This window comes from Lissotriton helveticus, chromosome 8, assembly GCF_964261635.1.
Source record: "Lissotriton helveticus chromosome 8, aLisHel1.1, whole genome shotgun sequence".
Lineage (NCBI taxonomy): Eukaryota > Metazoa > Chordata > Amphibia > Caudata > Salamandridae > Lissotriton > Lissotriton helveticus.
This window is the reverse complement of record NC_136069.1, coordinates 41,335,196-41,354,538: the sequence shown is the minus strand read 5'-3', so window position 1 is coordinate 41,354,538 and position 19,343 is coordinate 41,335,196. Positions and strand designations below refer to the sequence as shown.

Sequence of the window (19,343 nt, the reverse complement as noted above, 5' to 3'; positions counted from 1 at the left end):
CTGTTTCCTTCCCCGTGCACTGGGGACAGCGTAAATGTTGAGCGTGTCCTCTGCGGCATGAGGAGGACCTGAAGGAGCAGACCCCTAGATACGTGCAACTGAGGCACTGAGCCGAGGAGCAGAGCAACAGAGCAAACGCAGAGACACCCAAGGTACGGAGCACAATGAGACAGAAACCTCCCTGTGGGGGCAGAAAGAGGTACTGCCCTAGAGGGGGAGAAGGCCTAGTTGAACCCCACACCAGACGCAGGGGAGGCCTATTGAACAGCGGCAGCCTGAACGGCTCGGTGAAAGTATGCACCCAGTGCTGCACAGAGAAATCGTGAAGGACCCCCCTCAAAATAAATACAAAATTAAAATAAAAAATAATAATAAAAGACAAAAACGGCTTTTTAAACTGTGCAGGCCCTACAAAGGCAAAACGTTCACATCAGCTACACCAAATCCCCCCACCCCCGAATCCAGTTGGGCACTTTCTCCCACACTGTGAGGTCGGCACAACCGGGAATAACGGAACGGGCCTCATTGAGACTCACTCATTTGCTGTGGCAGACTGAGGGCGCGCAGGCATATAACTGGGAACTAGCGCAACCCTTGCACCCCAGAGAGTGAGGGCAGACTGCCGATGTGGCCTGCGCGCCTCGGCGGACCCGGTGACTGGCTCGAAGCCCCTATCCCTGACAGGGCACCCTGACCCTCACAGCGCTACGCCCACAGACTGAGGCTCTTCAGCGCTAAAAGGTGCCTAACAGAGCTGTATGCGTCTACCCCATTACCACAGCAGTTCTCTACACTGCAGCTCCTGAGGCGCTCCTCCATATCTGCAAGACGAACCTACGCGGACGTCTAACTAATCCGGACCCCTTTGGGTGCTGCATGGAAGGAGTACCCTTGTGACGTATCAACAGACCTCTACGCCCATAGGGATTCCTATAGAGAAGAGCGAATATGCCAAGATGGCGCACAATGGGCAAAGTGGACCCGAAGCAGCAGAAACTGTCCTTTGAAGCCTGCAGAACGCCACGACCCCAAACAACCAACTGCACGACAGCACGCTGAAAACATACAGTCCACGGAAGACGACATGAAAGCCCTGCTTGTGACTGTGAAGCACATCCTGGCCTTTATAGAAGCCAAAATGGACGGTATGTGCAACAGACTGGACTTCATGGCTCAGAAACTAGAAAAACATGATGCACGAATCGAGGAGAAGGCGCACAGAATCTCGGACCTAGAAGACACAGGCACCTCTTCGGGGAAACAGAGGAGACAGATGGATAAGCTTCTAAAGGTCATAGCAGCTAAGAACGAAGATCTCGAAGCGTGCTCCCAGCGCAATAATATCCCCGTTTTGGGAATACCAGAGAGTGCCAACACAGTCAAAATGGAAGAGTATGTGGAAGAAATGCTACGTGGACTCTTTGGCCTGGAGGCCTTCTCGAGCCTACTGGTGGTATAGAGGGCACTCCAATCTCTGGGACCCAGACCTTCCCCCCGGGGCCCCAGCCAGAGCTATCATTGCCAAACTTCTTAACTATAGAGACCGGGATGCAGCTTTGAGACTGGCGAGATCAAAATCACCCCTAACCTACGATGGCCATACTGTAGCTCTATATCCGGATTTCACCTTCACTGTCCAAGATGCCAGAAAGAAATTTGCGGTGGTGAAGCGGAAATTTGTACAGGCACAGATAGACTATGCCATGTTGTACCCTGCGCGCCTTCGGATCACCCTTCAGGGGAAGCAATACTTCTACACCAACCCACAGCAGGTGGAGGATACCTGCGGAAAGTGAAGAAACCGAGATTAAATCTTAAAGCTGCCAATACTGAAGCTAGAACATCTTCTGAAATCTCGAACAATGACTGACTGTGTCTGAAGAAGGTGACACCGCGAACAACCAAACCCGGAGAGGGAGACCATGACATGGCGTTTATCAAACTGCTCGAATACTACATATGATCTGCATAGATACAGAACTACCCATTCCAAATTATTTGGTTGAATAGTATCATGAATAATGATGAGTAAGCATGCTGCACTGCTTCCCGGGCACACCGCCCCCTCTGCCTTTCGCATTACAGAGTAGGGGGCGCGGGCAGACGTGCCCTCTGACACTACCCCGCTGGGTGAACCCCAAGTTTAAGGTGTAGACGTTAAAGACAATGAGTTCACAGAAAGTTCTATTGGGTGGGAATGTTCTTTCACTACAGGTTGGGGATGTCGATGTGGGAGGTGGGATGTCGTACTGCTAAGTATCCAAACAACACTTTTGTTTGTATACTTAGCAGTACGACACTTCGATGTTACAAGATCTCAGAGCGGTGTACGAGACAGGCTCACTGACATAACACGGGCTACTTTCAGCTCTGTTCGCTGCGTAACTGACAGAGGATACGAGACACACTTACCCTATTATCTGTATAGCCCTGGCACGAACCTTCAGATACTCTTATTGACCTGGAATGTCTGGGGATTGGGAGACCCTAGGAAGCGCAGACAAATAATAGCGTACCTAGATAGACACTCAATTCAAATGTAAATGATCCAGGAGACCCATCTGGATCCCAAGAAGCCGCAGCAATTTGCGGCTAGATGGGCAGGATTCAGTTGCTTTGCATCCTACTCCACCTACTCGCGAGGCACTGCCATACTAGTACATAAAAATACCCCATATGTACCCGCAGGAGAGCTATTGGACCCGCAGGGCCGGTTTTGCCTGATGTGGGGAGCGCTTGCATCACATTCTGTGACACTGCTTAGTTGCTATGGCCCTAATATCGATGATCCTGTGTTCTTTGCTACACTATGGGGAAAGATTGTGAATATTGGCTCTACACACGTGCTGTGAGGTGGAGATTTCAATGTTACTCTGTACCCAACACTAGATAGACACAACCCGCAACCACAACCCGCAACCACACCACTACACCCGATCACAAAGCCAAATGGGGGACATCATTACTGACTGGGGGCTGCTGGATGCATGGAGATACCTGCATCTGGATAGGAGGGAAGGTACCTGCCACTCTGCTGCGCACGAAATCTGGTCGCGTCTGGATTACTGGGTGATCCTTAGGGGACTTAGCACATGGCTGACTGGGGTGGAACACCTAGCAGGGATCCACTCTGATCACACCCCTGTACGCATATGTATCTCTCCACCAATCACACACACCCCATATATAAGCTGGTGCATGAACCCCACCATGCTCTTAGACACAGCGTTCAGAGCCGAGATGGAGCAGGAGATACAAGACTTTTTCCAGCAAAATCTTGGGTCGATTGCACAAGTGACGGTGTGGGAGGCGTTTAAAGTTACGGTCCGAGGACTGAGCATTGCAGAGGGAGGAGGGGTGCTTAGAGACTTGAGACAGACACTCACTAGATCAGAGGACAAACTCAAGCGACCTGAAGAGGACATAATGAGATCACCATCCCCGCAGAAATACACAGCGCTAAGGTATAAACTAACTGAGTACCAGGAGAGGGCAGACAGGGAATGCCAGTTTAGAGGAAATATTTCAAAACTCGCCGTTATGAGGAGGGAGAGAGGCCAGGAAGGGCACTGGCTGAAACTATATGGAAGCCCAGATTTTCGGGCTACGTATTAGAGATACAAACCCCTGACAGAGGGAGCATTAAAAACACATCCGATGTTCTCCAGACATTTAAAACTTTCTATTCCACATTTTATACGTCGGCCAGACAACAGCAGCCATACCTGGAGCCTATTACCCTAGGATGGCTAGGAGACTGGCAGAGAGAGTTCCTATCTGCTGCATTTGAGTTAGACGACATTAGAGAAGCCTTAATCCAGCTCCGACGGGTAAGGCTCCTGGGCCTGACGGCCTACACGCTGATTTCTACAAAGCATACATAGAACACCTAGCACCAATACTCAAACAAGTATATGACGAATCCCTAGAAATGGGGGAATTGCCGGCATCTATGAGAGAGGCCACCATAATCTCCTTCGATAAACCTGGGAAGCCAGCAGATGAATGTGATTCATACAGGTCTCTTTCTATGTTTAATTGTGACTCCAAAATATTGGCTAAAATAATTGCGAATCAGCTGAGTCTCCTCATGAAGGCGCTGGTGCTGCCTGACCAAGCAGGTTTTGTGCCAGGATGTGCTACCTCTCATAACTTGCTTACTCTCATCGCAGCAATGTAAGATATAGACCCTGTCCTAGAGGCGGCCACGATCTTCCTTGACGCCCCCAAGGTTTTTGACTCGGCGGAATGGGACTATTTTTTTGGCATATTGGGGCGATGGGGATGCCGGAAGGCTTCCTGGCCAAGATACAGTTGCTATATACGAGACCACCCTCCAGAGTTGTAATAAACAATGCCAGCTCGCCCTGGATTGAGATCACGAGGGGCACCCGTCAGGGCTGGCCGCTGTTGTTCGCTTTGGCCGTCAAGCCCTTGGCGGCTCGGCATAGGCAGATGCACCGCGAATGGGCCCTTTAACCCCTTCCGCGCTCATGACGAGCTCAGCTCGTCATGAGTGACGACGCTCGTACGCTCATGACGAGCTGAGCTCGTCGTGTAACGCGTTTTTTTGAATTTTCCAGCGCACAGCGGGAAAATGCACCGCATCGATGCGGTTAATACCCCACTTGACATGTATTAGCCTCGTTATACGCGAACGACATCACGCTATATGTGTGCGAACCCCAGATCAGCCTTAATCTAATTTTGCAAGAGTTCATAGCATTTTCCGAGCTGTCAGGGAACAAAATAAACTGGGCGAAATCTCAGATGTCTCCCCTTACTGATGCCCTACGCCCATATCCCTTAGATTATCCCATAGAATGGTGCCCTCACGAAGTTAGATATCTCGGAATAACAATAACCAGAGACGGTCCGGAACTTCTAACCTCCAACTACGGAAGGGTGATAGAACACATCACGGAATCCGTAGAGAGATGGATAGCGCTACCCTTATCCATGGTGGGTAGGACCTCCCTAATGAAGATGGTGATCCTCCCCAAACTATTGTACTTATTTATCAACATCCCTCTCTCTCCGGGGCCCTCCTCTCCAGAACCCTTAAAACCCAGATGATACGCCTGGCATGGGGAGGCCGACAACCAAGACTGAGTGGGAAACACTAATACTGCCATTTTCTCAATGGGGTTTTGAGGCCCCAGTTTTCGAACTATATTATTTAAGTGTTCAAGCGCATTATGCGACCTACTGGTTCAACCCCCCCTCTTTATGCCTCATTTGGCGATAGAACAATATTATATGCAGCCCACACCACTATCTGGATTTTTAGCAACACAAATTCAGTCGAGGGAGGTGTACTCCTCCTTGGTGAAGGGCACAGTGACTGCATGGCAGAAAATAGCGAAACGATTGACAATAGACATGATGTACTCTCCACTGCTCCCAGCAATTGGCCATCCTGTCCTGGAGGTTACACAAGAGGCGCAGTGTTGCCAACTTCTCACCAATATGAACAGAGTCACATGGGGGGGGGGTCTATACAAAAATGGCACGTTCATCACCAAAGAACAGTTCTTTGCTAATAGGGACCCTGAACTGATGGAACTGTTCATGTATTTCAGGCTGAGACAGAGGGTGAGGGCTGCAACCTCTGCCTATCCTGAGAAACCCCCTACGATGGACTGCTACACAGACTCTAAAACACAACCCTAGCCCATGTAGTATCCCAGATCTACCACGCCACGCCACGCAGACAGAGACTATATTACACCCCTGCAAAGCTGTTTAAGTTTAAATTACGGGACAGTGGTGCCTGTGATAGATGTGGACAGGAAAAAGCAGGCTTCCTGTATTTGGCATGGGAGTGCGTAGCGATCAGACTATACTGGAAGGCGGTCTTAGAGGCACTAGGGCGCATGACCACCATAGCAATTACACAGACTCCTGTAGTTGCACTCTTTGGCTATACGGCAGACATACCCCCGGCACATCGATGATTCGTGGCACGGAGCCTTTTATTGGCTAAGCGGGGAGTGGCCTGTAGATGGGGTAGAGGGAGGGCGCCTAAATGTAAGTACTGGATGGAGGGCCTGCTTATATGGCAAGAACTGACACTGATATATGCAGAACTGACACCCACAGCTTCGAGGCCCAGAGATATTTGGGACCCATTACACACATACCTACTTACACACCCAGAGGCACCTGACGACACTGAGGGACCCCTTACCGCCAGCGACTAGGTCAGATGGACTCAGATTAAATCTCCTCCAAATACATGCTCATCTCCTCCCCCTCATCTCACATACACAAGCTAGCATCACCAAAGTGCACTACCCTTGAGGTTTGCAGCTAGAAGCCACGGGGTGCGGACCCCTCAGGACTAAACCTCTATTAAAGCGTGGAATGGTCCTACCCCCGTCACTTAACATACGCAGAGCAAATCTCGCTTCAAATAGGGGACTTACCAACATAGCAGGAGCGGGCAGATGGTTGGTTAAGTATGCAATGTTTATGGAAGTCTTTGTAGTGTGAATATACTGCATTGATGATGTATACTGTACTGGAAAACGTTAATAAAATTTAAAAAAATTAAAAGTCAACTTTACCAGCCTACAAATAGGTAGCATATTGTCAAAGTTCTACAATGAAAGCCATGGCCATAGTGGAGACACTGAACATCAAAAACCTAAGGACGCACTTTCAATCATCCTGGCAGGCTAGCATACACCCGATAAAGTATAGTGGTCTTTCCCCGAGTTGTCGCAAACAAGCTTGGCATACTTCTAAAGATGAAAGATAAGATCTCAATGTCAAGCTCATACCAATCATTCAGATTAATTGATATATTTGAAAAATAAAGCACAAATATTTTGGATCATAAGAATGAATTACAGAAGAAAAAACCTTTTACAGTTAATACAAGGCAGCTTCAGAGGTGGTCTACTGGCAATAGACCAAATCTTCAATCTCCAACATTCTGTCTATGAGTTTTCCACTCACAGATAATTACCCTTGTATGAAGCTTTTTGGGACTTTTCACAGACTTTTGGTCTGGTCAATAGGCAGATAGAAGCAAATTGGTAAGTACGGGTCTTCCACTGCCACACTTAAAAATAATAGCCAGACTCTACACAGATTCTAAAGCACCATGCAGGATAGGATAAATGGAACAAGATGCACAACATTTACCTAAGAAAAGATTACTCAAGCAAGGTTACACATTTACTCTCAATAAAGAGGAGTTCTTTGATTTAGGAGAATACTGTAAATGAAAAAAGCAACATTCAAGCCTGCTTTATCATGGAACATACTTATTTAAGAATGTGTGGGATGCCTGTTGAAACTTTAAACTTACATAGGAATGTAAAATATATTCACGTCTTTGCTGGATCTTTGTGTAAAGGATTGCTGTGTGAATGGGGCACGCCTGAATAGGCTTATTGGAAGACGGAATGTGTGCTGCTGAGTGTTCAGAGTGTGTGAGTATTCCACCAGGCGAATTAAGAGAAGGGTTGATCTGCATTAAACTCCAGCTCCTTGTGTTTTGTCACATCTGTACTAGTTGACAGTTAAATAAACTTACTGCAAGAACTTTGTTGTACATGTGGATAATTAATCCAGCAGTCGTCCTTGTTATCTGCTGTCCTTTGTGTGCCTTGAATGAGAAGAGCCTTTCCATGACAGGCAAGCCTCCTCCCTGCATTCCTGCCACTGATCCATGGCAGCAAAGGTATTCATCATGATGGTGTTTTGAATAATTCAGTTTTGTGGACAAAGAAAATTACATGTGAACACTTTTTTCCATTTAGAGGCTTTATTTAAAAATGGATTGTTAAAGGGGAAACTCGTCACACAGGATTCCATCCAATGCACAGTCCCTTTAGCAGTGTTCATTGTCCCCTAGTAGCAATGAACTCACCTTCCTTCTCACCCAAGTTCTTGTAAAGTCATTATAAGCCTGAGATGAGTCAATCTCCACAGATTGAGGGCGTTTTGTTTTCCAACGTACTCAAAGCGTTTAAAAAAAATCTTTCCTTAGTTATTCAGTGTTGGGCATAAAGAAAGCATTTGCCATGCAGGTACCTGTTTTTTTCAGTCTAACAATGAACATTCTGCAGGCCCTTTATCCATTAACAAGACGCTCAACTTGCTAAGTCAAAGAATGGGCGTGTATGGCAGGGACAGCGGTTTGCCTTGGATTATTCCCTTCCTGTGGTTTGTGGTGCGTGCTCCGGAGCAATGGACCCCTCTGCAAGCTTCTTGAGATCCCGTCCTGGACCCGGCTAAACACAGAGCAGGGGAGCTGTTGGTGTTCCCAGCACAAGACATATCCTTGGTGAGATGTGCAGGACTGTGTGGTGAGTGCAGTATGGCTCCTGGGCTAGTGTGGGGGTGAAGGCTAGAGGGCAAAGAGCAGATTAGGAAATCACTGGTGCAGCTGAAACACACTCAGATCAGGGGACTCCCCAGATGAAAGATGGTTATACATGATTAGTTTCACTCAAAAATTGAGGCGCACAATGGTGTATGGCTGCTATGAGGAAATCCTCCCTTCGTGGCTGATTCTGTCACCTGGCCAACTGGAGAAAATTCAAGTATAAATAAATATTAAATGATTTAACCCCTTCCATGCTGGTGACGAACCCCAGCCGTCACGCTCTGCGGCGCTCGTGTGCTGATGATAGCTGGGGTTCGTCACGGCCCCGCCCTGTTCTTTTGTTTACCGCACAGCAGCGGAAACGGGCCAGCATGGAAGGGGTTAAAAACAAATGGTCCTCAGTTCTGTTCAATAATGACATAGCCAGATTCGCCAAATTTTGTGGAAAGATTTAGCCTCGTTATAACCACTGTAGAAAATTTGCCAAATGTAGGTTAGCAAGCCCAAATGTAAACATACTTTAATTTTCTTTGAAGGTTTATTCTCTATGAAGAGTCTCACTGTGTTCTCCATACAAATGTCACAAACTTGTTATGTATAATAAAACTTTATTCTTTTTCAGAACTGTTAGTGTCCATGCTCTTGTCAGGGGCAACTGCAATGCATATGTTTGTACAGCATCAGAACACAATGTTCCTTCACAGCCCGCAGTTACATCTGATCATGAGATCATTACCAACATCAACCTACCCAGTAAATAACCATGCAACAATTCTGTAGTTTTCAGTATCTCGTTAGCCCCTTCTCTGTAAACTAGGATCTACACTCCACTTCTAAGTTAGAGGCATGTACAAAATATATCAGGAATCTAAGGATGCTCTAAGTATTACTACCACCTTGTCATGCTCCTTGAGATAGGATCCTTGATTTTATTACACTAACTACATCCAAAGGCAATGACTAACAAATACTCAGGGGAGAGCTGCTCTATCTGCAATTATGTAAATGGCAAATTTTCAGAAAAACAATAGTCAAAATGCAGTGATGCAATAAATAACAAGTACACTCAGGAAGGGTTCATGGAGGGAATTACTCATTTTAAAAACATTGACGGCAACATATCTGTCCCTTTGTCTCTGATTTCTTTGTCCGAGATATCTTTCCTCGCTGTGTGCCTAAGACCCTGAAGCTGCCAAGCTAACAAGGGACTGCAAAGAAGGGAGTCACTTCATCAGTGCATTGACTGGTTTTCAGATCCAATTAACGGTTTCTGTTAATCCAATAATGTCTCCAAAATTGATTCATATTCACAAATATATACGTAGCGCCTTGAAGTGAAAAGCTCAGTTTCCAGCATTCTTAAGATATAGGGATGCATTTTATGTTATATATTTGACTTCGCTAGACTGCAGAAATGTCAATTTTCTTTAGCTCGTGATCCCAGTGTTTCTGCCATACTGTAATCTAGTATGTGGAACAATACTGGAATCTGGTAAAGTGACCAACGTCTGCTGTATCTTTCCTGCATTGCAGATCCTGAATCTTTTGGATTGTTCACTTTTCTCTACACATTTGGAAAACCATGTTTTAGAATGTCAACTAACCTGGTATGTTAGGAGTTATCTACCATTTCTGAGTTTCATTTTATCTTTTCATGAGCACATATAACTGCTTATGTCTCTATTTTAATCAGTATGAGGTTTCCGTAGTACCTTGTCCTTTTTACTATATATGTTAAGTTTCGCCCAAGTGTCTAGTTTCCTTCTGGTTGCTCTGTTGCTTAAAGGTTATTCAGTTATTCTGAGTGTAGTCCTGCTTTTTCTTCATTTACTGGGTTTCTTCTACAATCGTTTTGAAATGTACATTGAATGGCGACATGTAATGATGAAATCAGCACACACTCTCATCTCCCCAGGCTGTACGGTATTCTGAACATTTAGGTCACTACTGTTGACGAAGGATGGATTCCTGTAGCCATGTAACGTTCCTGTATGCCCAAGCCTCTGTCTGCTCAGTATCAGGTATAATTATTCAATTAAATTCATGTTAAAATGTGAAATATTTAGAGGATTTCCTGATTTCCCTGGTGTGGACTTTCTGATTCCATGAGAGACGACTTTTTTACTTGAAGGTCTTGTCATATTCAGAACATATATACGGTTTCACACTCATGTGAGTTTTCTTGTGCATTATTAGTGATATATTTGTAATGAATATTTTGCATTCAGAATATGTATATGATTTCAGTTTACAATCACTGTCAAATGATCACCCTATGTAGTGAAAGACTTTTTACACCTGGAGCCTATTAAGAGTTGCTTGTAATATTAACCCCTATTTATGCATGGGTTGGAATTATGAGTTTGAACGTATTTAACACGTTAGATATTTATACGATGCGTTAAATAACAACATTTGTTAAATTTCAGCAGGTCAAACCCACCAAAATTTAACTGGGGAAAACATACGGTATTTAGAGTATCAAGCAGATTTTGGTGTGTTTAACACCAAAATCTGCATGTTAATTCCCCATAAACTCGAGCATTATGAATTTTTCATTCCTGAGAAAGAGATTGAGGCTTTGGAGACCGAGGATAGGATGAAGGCCCTTGTCCATTTTGGGAACCAGAAAGTAGCGGGAATAACAACCACAGCCTACTTCAGGCACCAGAACCCTCTCTATGGCCCCCATAGCCAAAAGTATTGTGACCTCCTCGTGGAAAAAGGATAGATGATCCTCCATCAGTCGATTGTGAGGTGGTGCCATGGGGGGAGGGACAGTCTCTGCAAAACTCACCAGTTACTGTTATGAACTACCAGCAGGGAAGGCGATGGCGAATCCTGCCACAAACTGGATGGCCATGGTTGTAAAGGAGTAGACTAGGAGGGTTTGGAGACTGTTGTAGTGGCGGTGGACAGACTAGACTGCTACCACCTGACCCAAGAGGTCTGTGGGTACCGCGCCCTCAGCCACGCAGAAGCTGGGGAGCCTGCACAACGCAGTGGCTGGGCTAAATGGTCATGGCTAGAAGCTTTGGAAGCAGCGAAAGGCAGATTGGGGTGGACGTGGGGCCGCAGAGAGGCCTAAGGACCTGTCCGTAGTACAAGTATCCTTAAATCGATCAAGTGCTAAATCTGCCTTTTCCCTGAAGAGTTGGGTGCCATCAGAGGGCATGGCCATGAGGGAAGTCTAGATATCCCCTGAGAAGCCAGGTGTTCTCAGCCTGTCGCTGAAATCACTCTACCAGCAAATCAGTCATATCAAGTCCACATTGAATCGTTAACTTTGCTGCATCTCTTCTGTCAGCAACAACTTGGGAAAGTAAAGCCAGGGCCACCTCCGCCACCCGTTGCAGCACTTGCACAGAAAGTTGGAATAATAGCCCTATAGACATGAAGTCTTCACAAACCGCAATGCCAGGCTGGCGGAAGAAAACATCTTCACAAATGAGTCCAGCCTCTTGGATTTCCTACTTAGGGTAGCAGTAGGGATAGCACCATAGGAGGTGGAGGCTTGGCCCACCAACCTCTCAGGGGTAGGATGTTGGGAGAGGAAGTGGAGATCCCCATGTGCAGGGCAATGGCGGCGGGCAATCGTCCAATTCACAAGAGCCACTGTGTTTTGACCAGGTACCGAAAAGGACATCAATGAGGGCATCATCGAACGGAAGTAAGGGTTCCTAAGCGGAGATTCCTGGTTTCAGCAGAGACTCTTGGTTTCAGCACCTCCGTCAAAAGATTAGTCTTAACTGCCACCATGGGAAACTGAAGGTTCAGGACCTTAGCTGCTGTACGCACCACCATTGTGTATGATGCACTCTCCTCCATTGCCATGGTAGAAGGTAGACCAGCATATGGAGAAGTATCCAGGTCACTGGCCTCACAAGGGTCCTTTGATCATCTAAAAATGAGACTCCACTCTGGGAGGAAGGGCTCCCGCCAGTGTCAGAGTGGGCAACGTGCGACACCTCTCCGGCTCTGTGAGGATGCCAATAAAGCTGGTCGTGTGGGGAGCACTGGTGCTGGGGAAGGTCAAGGTGGCTCGACTGGTGGCAGTCTGAATCCAGGAATGGATCCCATGGTGCCCCACCCAAGCTGGCGGCAAGAAACCAGAGGTGGTCCCCTTTGACCCCCACGGCACCTGAATGCACGTTATCAGGCCAGACCACCCAAAAATTAAGTGCATGACCTCATTGAGCTCTCTTAACTGGGAGGGAGGGGGGTCGATCCAGCCTTCAGAAATTCAAGAAGGCAGGAAGTCGGAACAGAGAACAAGGCCTAGATCGCAAAGGCTCCCTCATCTTCTCAGCGGATGAACGAGAAGTCAAAGAATGCTTTGACTTCTTCCTCTTCTTCTTATGCCTCCTACCTGAATTTTTCAATGACTTCGAGCTGGACAAAGAGGACTTTGGGCCGCACAAATGATCCCAGGATCCTCCCCTCGACTAGGATTTCGTCCGCTGTGGAGTCCCTTGTCGGACCACTATCAGTTCCAGGGACTGCTCTCTGGAAGCCTTTGGAGCCTTGGGGTATCAATCAGAGCACACCTTGGTGCTGTGGCAAAGCTAAAAACACGAAAGGCAAACGAGGTGCAGGTCCGTCGCCATCATCGCCTGCTGACAGGCACCGCAGGGCTAAAAATTTGACTTATGCAAGGACATCCTCGACACACCAGGAGGTAAACCTCAAAAGAAGTCAACATGACATTGAAAAAAAGGCCTGTCAAAAAGCGACAAAGGGGTAGCTCTTCTCGCGATCAGCTTAGGCTGGCACGGAAAGAGAAGAACTGATGTCTGCACGCCTGGGTGACGTTTATATAGGTACCGCAAAGTCATTTTCGGTGCAAGCGAAGCAGATGGACGCGAAGCCGACCCGGCGTCACCTACTGGTGCTTAGGGGCACTGCTCATGAAAAATCTTCCGGATCCAGTCTGACGCATGATTGGAATTTCTAAGGTAAGGAATCTACAGCTAGAAATCTATCAGGTAGAACATTCATATTGTTTCTTCCCTCTGTGGATTTTCTGATGAATTGAAAGATGACTCTTTTGCTTGAAAGCCTTGTCACATTTAGCACATTTATAAGGTTTCTCCCCTGTGTGGGTTTTCAGATGAACTGAAAGATGACTCTTTTGCTTGAAAGCCTTGTCACATTTAGCACATTTATAAGGTTTCTCCCCTGTGTGGATTTTCAGATGAACTGAAAGATGACCCCTTCGCCTGAAAGTCTTGTCACATTCTGTACATTTATATGGTGTCTCCCCCGTGTGGACTCTCTTGTGTATGTACAGATTATCATTCCGCTTGAAAGCCTTATCACATTCAGAACATTTATAAGGTGTCTCTCCAGTGTGAGTTCTCTGATGTACTGTCAGTCTTTTCTTCAGAACGTATGACTTGTCACATTCAGAACATTTAAAGGGTTTCTCTCCAGTGTGATATCTCTGATGTACTAATAGGTCAGTCTTCAGAACGAAAGCCTTGTCACATTCGGAGCATTTATATGGTTTCTCGCCCTTGTGATTTCTCTGGTGTAATGACAGTATATATTTTTGTTTGAATGCCTTATCACAGTCAGTACACTTATATGGTTTCTCACCAGTATGATCGCTCAGATGCCGCATTAGAAGAAATCTGGTTTTGAAACCCTTATCACACTCAGAACATTTGTATGGAATCTCACCACTGTGAGACATGTGATGTCTCCTTAACTGTTCTTTTGTAATGAAAGCTTTCTCACATTCAGAACATCTATAAGGTTTTATCCCCGTGTGAACTCGCTGATGTGTTATCAGCGGTGCCTTTGTACTGAAAGCCTTCTCACATTCAGAACATTTATAAGGTTTCTCACCAGTGTGAGTTCTCTGGTGACTGATTAGTCCACCTATTCCGTTAAAAGCTTTTTGACATTCAGAACATTCATATGGTTTCTCGCCGGTGTGATTTCTTTGGTGTATTATTAGCTGGCCCTTTGTGATGAAACGCTTGTCACACTCAGAACAGGAGTATGGAGTCTCACCACTGTGAGACATTTGATGTCTCTTCAACTGTCCTTTTGTAGTGAAAGCTTTCTCACATTCAGAACATCCGTAAGGTTTTATCCCAGTGTGAATTCGCTGATGTATTATCAGCGCTGACTTTGAACAGAAAGCCTTCTCACATTCAGAACATTTGTATGGTTTCTCGCTAGTATGTTTTCTCAGACAGCTTATCAGACATGCTTTTTCACTAAAAGCCTCATTACATTCAGAACATCTATTTGGTTTTTCACCAGTGTGAATTCTCTTATGTGATGGTAAATCACTCTTTTGCGTGAAAGCCTGATTACATTCATAGCATCTATAGGTTTTTTTCCCAGTGTGAATTCTCTCATGTGATGATAAATTATTAATTTTCTTGAAAGTCTGGTCACATTGAGAACATTTATATGGTTTCTCCGTAATGTGATTTCTGTGATGTAGTATTAGTTCACCCTTTTGATTGAAAGCCTTGTGGCACTCAGAACCTTCACCTGTATGAGTCTGTTGATCTATCATCTTCTGTGCCTTTGTAATGAAAGTCTGGTCACACTCAGTGCATTTATACAGTCTTAGTTCAGTGTAGACAGACTTTTGTCCAAGAGAGAGCCATTTGTGATAGAGCCTTTACATTTGGGTCATTGAAATTTTGTTTTTATTCTTCAATATAGTTTTGTTTGCCTGCTATCAAATAGCTTTTTCTAATAAAAGTCTTGGTAAACACTGTAGATGTATTTGGTCTAAATATACTGAGGTCTCCTTGATGTTTTTTCCAGATGGGTATTTATATACACATTTAGATCATTTGTGCGCCTCCTCCATAATGCACACATTATGTTTAAATAATTATTCCTTGAAATCAAATCCTAGAGAAACTGGGTAAATGCATGTAGCTTCTCCTGTGTCTGTCCAAGTTAGTACTTTCAAGTTAGCTACATTTTACTTACACATATAGATGAAAAATAACCTCTGTACACTCTAAATTCTTACCATTAGAGTTACAACTGCAACGTTGTTCACCTAAATGAAGTGCCTTTGCATTGATAAACCAAGTAAATAATTTCTATGGATCGTCCCACTGTGTACAGGTGTTCAGCTAAGTTAACATCGTGGTGGCATAATTTCTCCATTGGCTCTCCTATTTCCTTTCTTGTCAGTATGAAGTCAATATTACAGCATTAGGTGCCATTTTAAAGCACATCTAGTGCACAAATATGATCTTTTCCCTGTATGGCACATGTGATTTGTTAAAAGATAGCCGTTTTTCATATTATGCACTCTTCTCATATTCAGTGTTTATTTACATGGCAAAGCTCTGTGCTAGCCTCTCAAGAGGGGATATTTTGATGTGTTTTTAGAGTCGCCTTTTACACAGAAGACAGCAAGGAGTTGATTTGCCCATGGATAGTGTTCCGTGTATACATTTTCTATTGCTATCCTAGTTACTTTAGCCTGGAAACATTTATTACATTCTATACATTTGTGTGGTCTTTCTCCTTTGTAGGTCACTTGAGTTCCTTGTAATGTTAATATGTAGACACTCATGAGATACTCCTTACTCCTTTGTTTTGAGGTACTAAGTCACATTCATCAAACACTCATCATTCCATTGGTGTCTGCTTCCAATTCTGCACTGTTTGCAAAAGGAGCGCACATCGGTAACAACTGCAGAGCTTCTTTAGTGGAATAAAGTCTCCAAAAACTGTTTTGTACTTTTCAGTGGGTTAGAGTCTCAAAGGTTGAATTGCAATTCCTGGTGTCCACGATATTCATCGGACCATTGCTGTTATTCTGGATTTCTTTCACTTAAGGGATGAAAAAATATATAAGCGTTAGAATTTTATGAGCCAAAATACCAATATCAGCATAAAAAAAATCTATTTGTTTCCTTATATGGAAATGAAGTAACAAAAGCCAGGAACACAATTGTAAGAGATAGTCACAGCGCATTAGTATAGAAATAGTATAAACATAATCTAGTGACCACAGTGTTTTATTCACATGAACCAAAACATTTGTAAACTTGTAACGAGCTCCAGGGCACAGTGTTAGTCTTCCACTAACAATGTTCACAACACAAATTATAATGGACACAGGTATCTGGAATCCAAAGACCAGAAACACAACAAGAAGCAGGTAAAATTTGTAAACATGACTCTGTTGACACCATGGATTAAAACAAAAACATGTATGTGAAATCCAATGAACAACGAGAATTGACATAAAGACGTTATCATTAAATGGAGATGTCCACAGCATGTATTGGGATAAATAAGACAGCTTTAAAGACATTTATTTATTCCAGTTATTCGAGGAGCTCAGCAATACCAACTGCAGTTTTCAGGTGCTAAAGTAGAGGAAGCTGCAGCCAGAGGTTAAGGTTTTATTGAACAAATAGCCTAGTCTTTAGAAGCTTTGCACAAACAAGGTTTTTAGGCATCGGACAGAGATACAAAAGGAAGAGAATTCCACAGTTTGGGAACAGTGATTGGAAGGCACACACCCTTTTCTGTGAGTTGCAATGGGAAGGCTGAAGAGGAACGAAGAGTTCAGGTTAGAGAGTACTAACACAACAACTACTTGAAGAATGTTTCCATGTATATTTGTGTGACAGATCAGAGCTCTCAAAGGCAAAGTTTCAAACTCAAACAATTATACCTGTAATCCAATTAGCAAGGCATGGATATGCCAAAAACAAAGATGCCTTACACTCCCTTGATCAAAGCTTTAATTAACACAAAATGTAAGGACCTGATCTAGTTTGGCAGACAGCCTATCACCCGCTAAATGTATAGATCAATGCTGGCCCAGCAGTTACCGTCAAGGTACTAAAAGTTTGGTGGACAGCCGCTGTTGATTTTGACAGTCATTTATCAAAATGTATTACAGTTTTTGATTTTCAACAAGTGGGTGCTTGTATTGAAAACAAAAAACAATTCACTACCACACTCAGGGAGTTTTTTCTGTCGGTATTGATGTCCTCTCACTGGTATGTTATATTGCCAGGTAACAGGTCAAGTCAAGTCAAGTCATAAAATTTGTATAGCGCACTACATACCCAGAGGGTTTCAAGGCGCTTAGGAAGGGGAGGAGGATTATTTGTCAAATATCCACGTTTTAAGCTGCTTTCTGAACGCTAGGTGGTTCTAGGTGAGGCGCAGGTAAGCGGGGAGTGAGTTCCATGTTTTAGCAGCCAGGTATGAAAAGGATCTGCCTCCCATGGTGGTCTTGTTGATGCGAGGTACAGTGGCGAGGGCTTGGCTGGAAGACCGTAGTTGGCGGGGGGGTGTGTAGAAGGACAGTCGAGAGTTGAGGCAATCTGGTCCGATGTCGTAGAGTGATTTGTGTGCGTGGGTAAGCAGTCGGAAAGTGATCCTCTTATTGACGGGTAGCCAGTGGAGGTCTTTAAGGTGACCAGAGATGTGTTCGTTGCGTGGGATGTCTAATATGAGCCTGGCTGATGCGTTTTGGATTCGTTGGAGTTTTTTCTGGAGTTTTGCGGTAGTACCCGCGTAGAGGGTGTTTCCGTAGTCCAGTCGGCTCGTGACCAGAGCGTGGGTGACTGTTTTCCTTGTTTCGGAGGGGATCCAGCAAAATGTTTTTCTGAGCATGCGAAGAATGTTGAAGCATGAAGAGGATACGGCGCTGACTTGTCTGTTCATCGAAAGTGAGGAATCCAGGATGACGCCCAGGTTCCGTGCGTGGTCTGTCGGGATGGGTGCTTTTCCGAGGGCTTCCGGCCACCAGGAGTCGTCCCATGCAGAGGGGGAAGTACCTAAGATGAGGACTTCTGTTTTGTCTGAGTTCAGTTTCAGACGGCTTTGTTTCATCCATTCGGCAACTTCTTTCATTCCTTCGTGTAGGTTAGTTTTGGCGGTGCTGGGGTCATTGGTGAGAGAGAGGATTAGTTGAGTGTCGTCCGCGTAGGAGATGATGTTGAGGTTGTGTTGGCGTGCGATGGCCGCGAGGGGGCTCATGTATACGTTGAAGAGGGTGGGACTGAGTGAGGATCCTTGAGGTACGCCGCAGATGACTTCAGAGGCCTCGGACTTGAATGGAGGAAGGCGGACTCTCTGGGTTCTTCCGGTGAGGAACGAGGTGATCCATTCAAGTGCTTTTCCTTGGATTCCGATGTTATTGAGGCGTTGTAGAAGGGTGCTGTGGCAGACTGTGTCGAATGCTGCAGAGAGGTCGAGGAGGATGAGGGCGACTGTGTCTCCATTGTCCAGTAGAGTTCGAATGTCGTCTGTTGCTGCGATGAGGGCGGTCTCAGTGCTATGTTTTGCTCGGAAGCCAGATTGTGAGGGGTCGAGGGATTTGTTGGCTTCGAGGAAGGCGGCGAGTTGGTTGTTGACGACTTTCTCGATGACTTTGGCCGGGAATGGAAGAAGCGAGATGGGGCGGTAATTTTTGAGTTCGGTGGGGTCCGCTGTTGGTTTTTTCAGAAGGGCGGTGAGTTCAGCGTGTTTCCAGTCTTCTGGGAAGGTGGCGGAGTTGAAGGAGCAGTTGATGACGTCTCGGAGGTGTGGTGCGATGACGGAGTCTGCTTTGTTGAAGATGTGGTGAGGGCATGGGTCTGTGGGGGATCCTGAGTGGATGGAATTCATCAGGCGGATGGTGTCCTCAGTGGAGATTGGGTTCCAAGCGTTAAGGGTGTTCACGGGGGGAAGATGGTCAGCAGATGGTAGGGTGGGTTGGTTTCCGGGTTGGTTGTCAAAGCTGTTGTGGATGTCTGCAATCTTGTTGTGGAAAAAAGAGGCTAGGGAGTCGCAGAGGGATTGAGAGGGTGTGATGTCGTTGGAGTTGGCCGAGGGATTGGAAAATTCCTTGACGATGTTGACAAGTTCCTTGCTGTTGTGGGCGTTGTTGTCAAGTCGATCCTTGAATGCTGTTTTCTTGGCTTTTCGGATCAGTTGGTGGTGAGAGCGGGTGGCGCTTTTGAAGGCGTCCTTGGTGCTGGTGGTTGGGTCTTTTTTCCAGGCCTTT

General features: G+C 45.4%; 1 protein-coding gene across 1 annotated transcript in view; it reads right to left on the bottom strand.

Moving 5' to 3' along the window:
* Window positions 1-8,973: 8,973 nt before the first annotated feature.
* Window positions 8,974-19,343, bottom strand: part of LOC144772307 (uncharacterized) — a 221,075-nt gene continuing 210,705 nt past the window's right edge. The window contains exon 4 of the mRNA XM_078656534.1: window positions 8,974-14,845. Coding sequence (XP_078512660.1) covers window positions 13,323-14,845 — 1,523 coding nt within the window. The 3' untranslated portion in view covers window positions 8,974-13,322. The remainder of the gene's footprint in view (window positions 14,846-19,343) is intronic.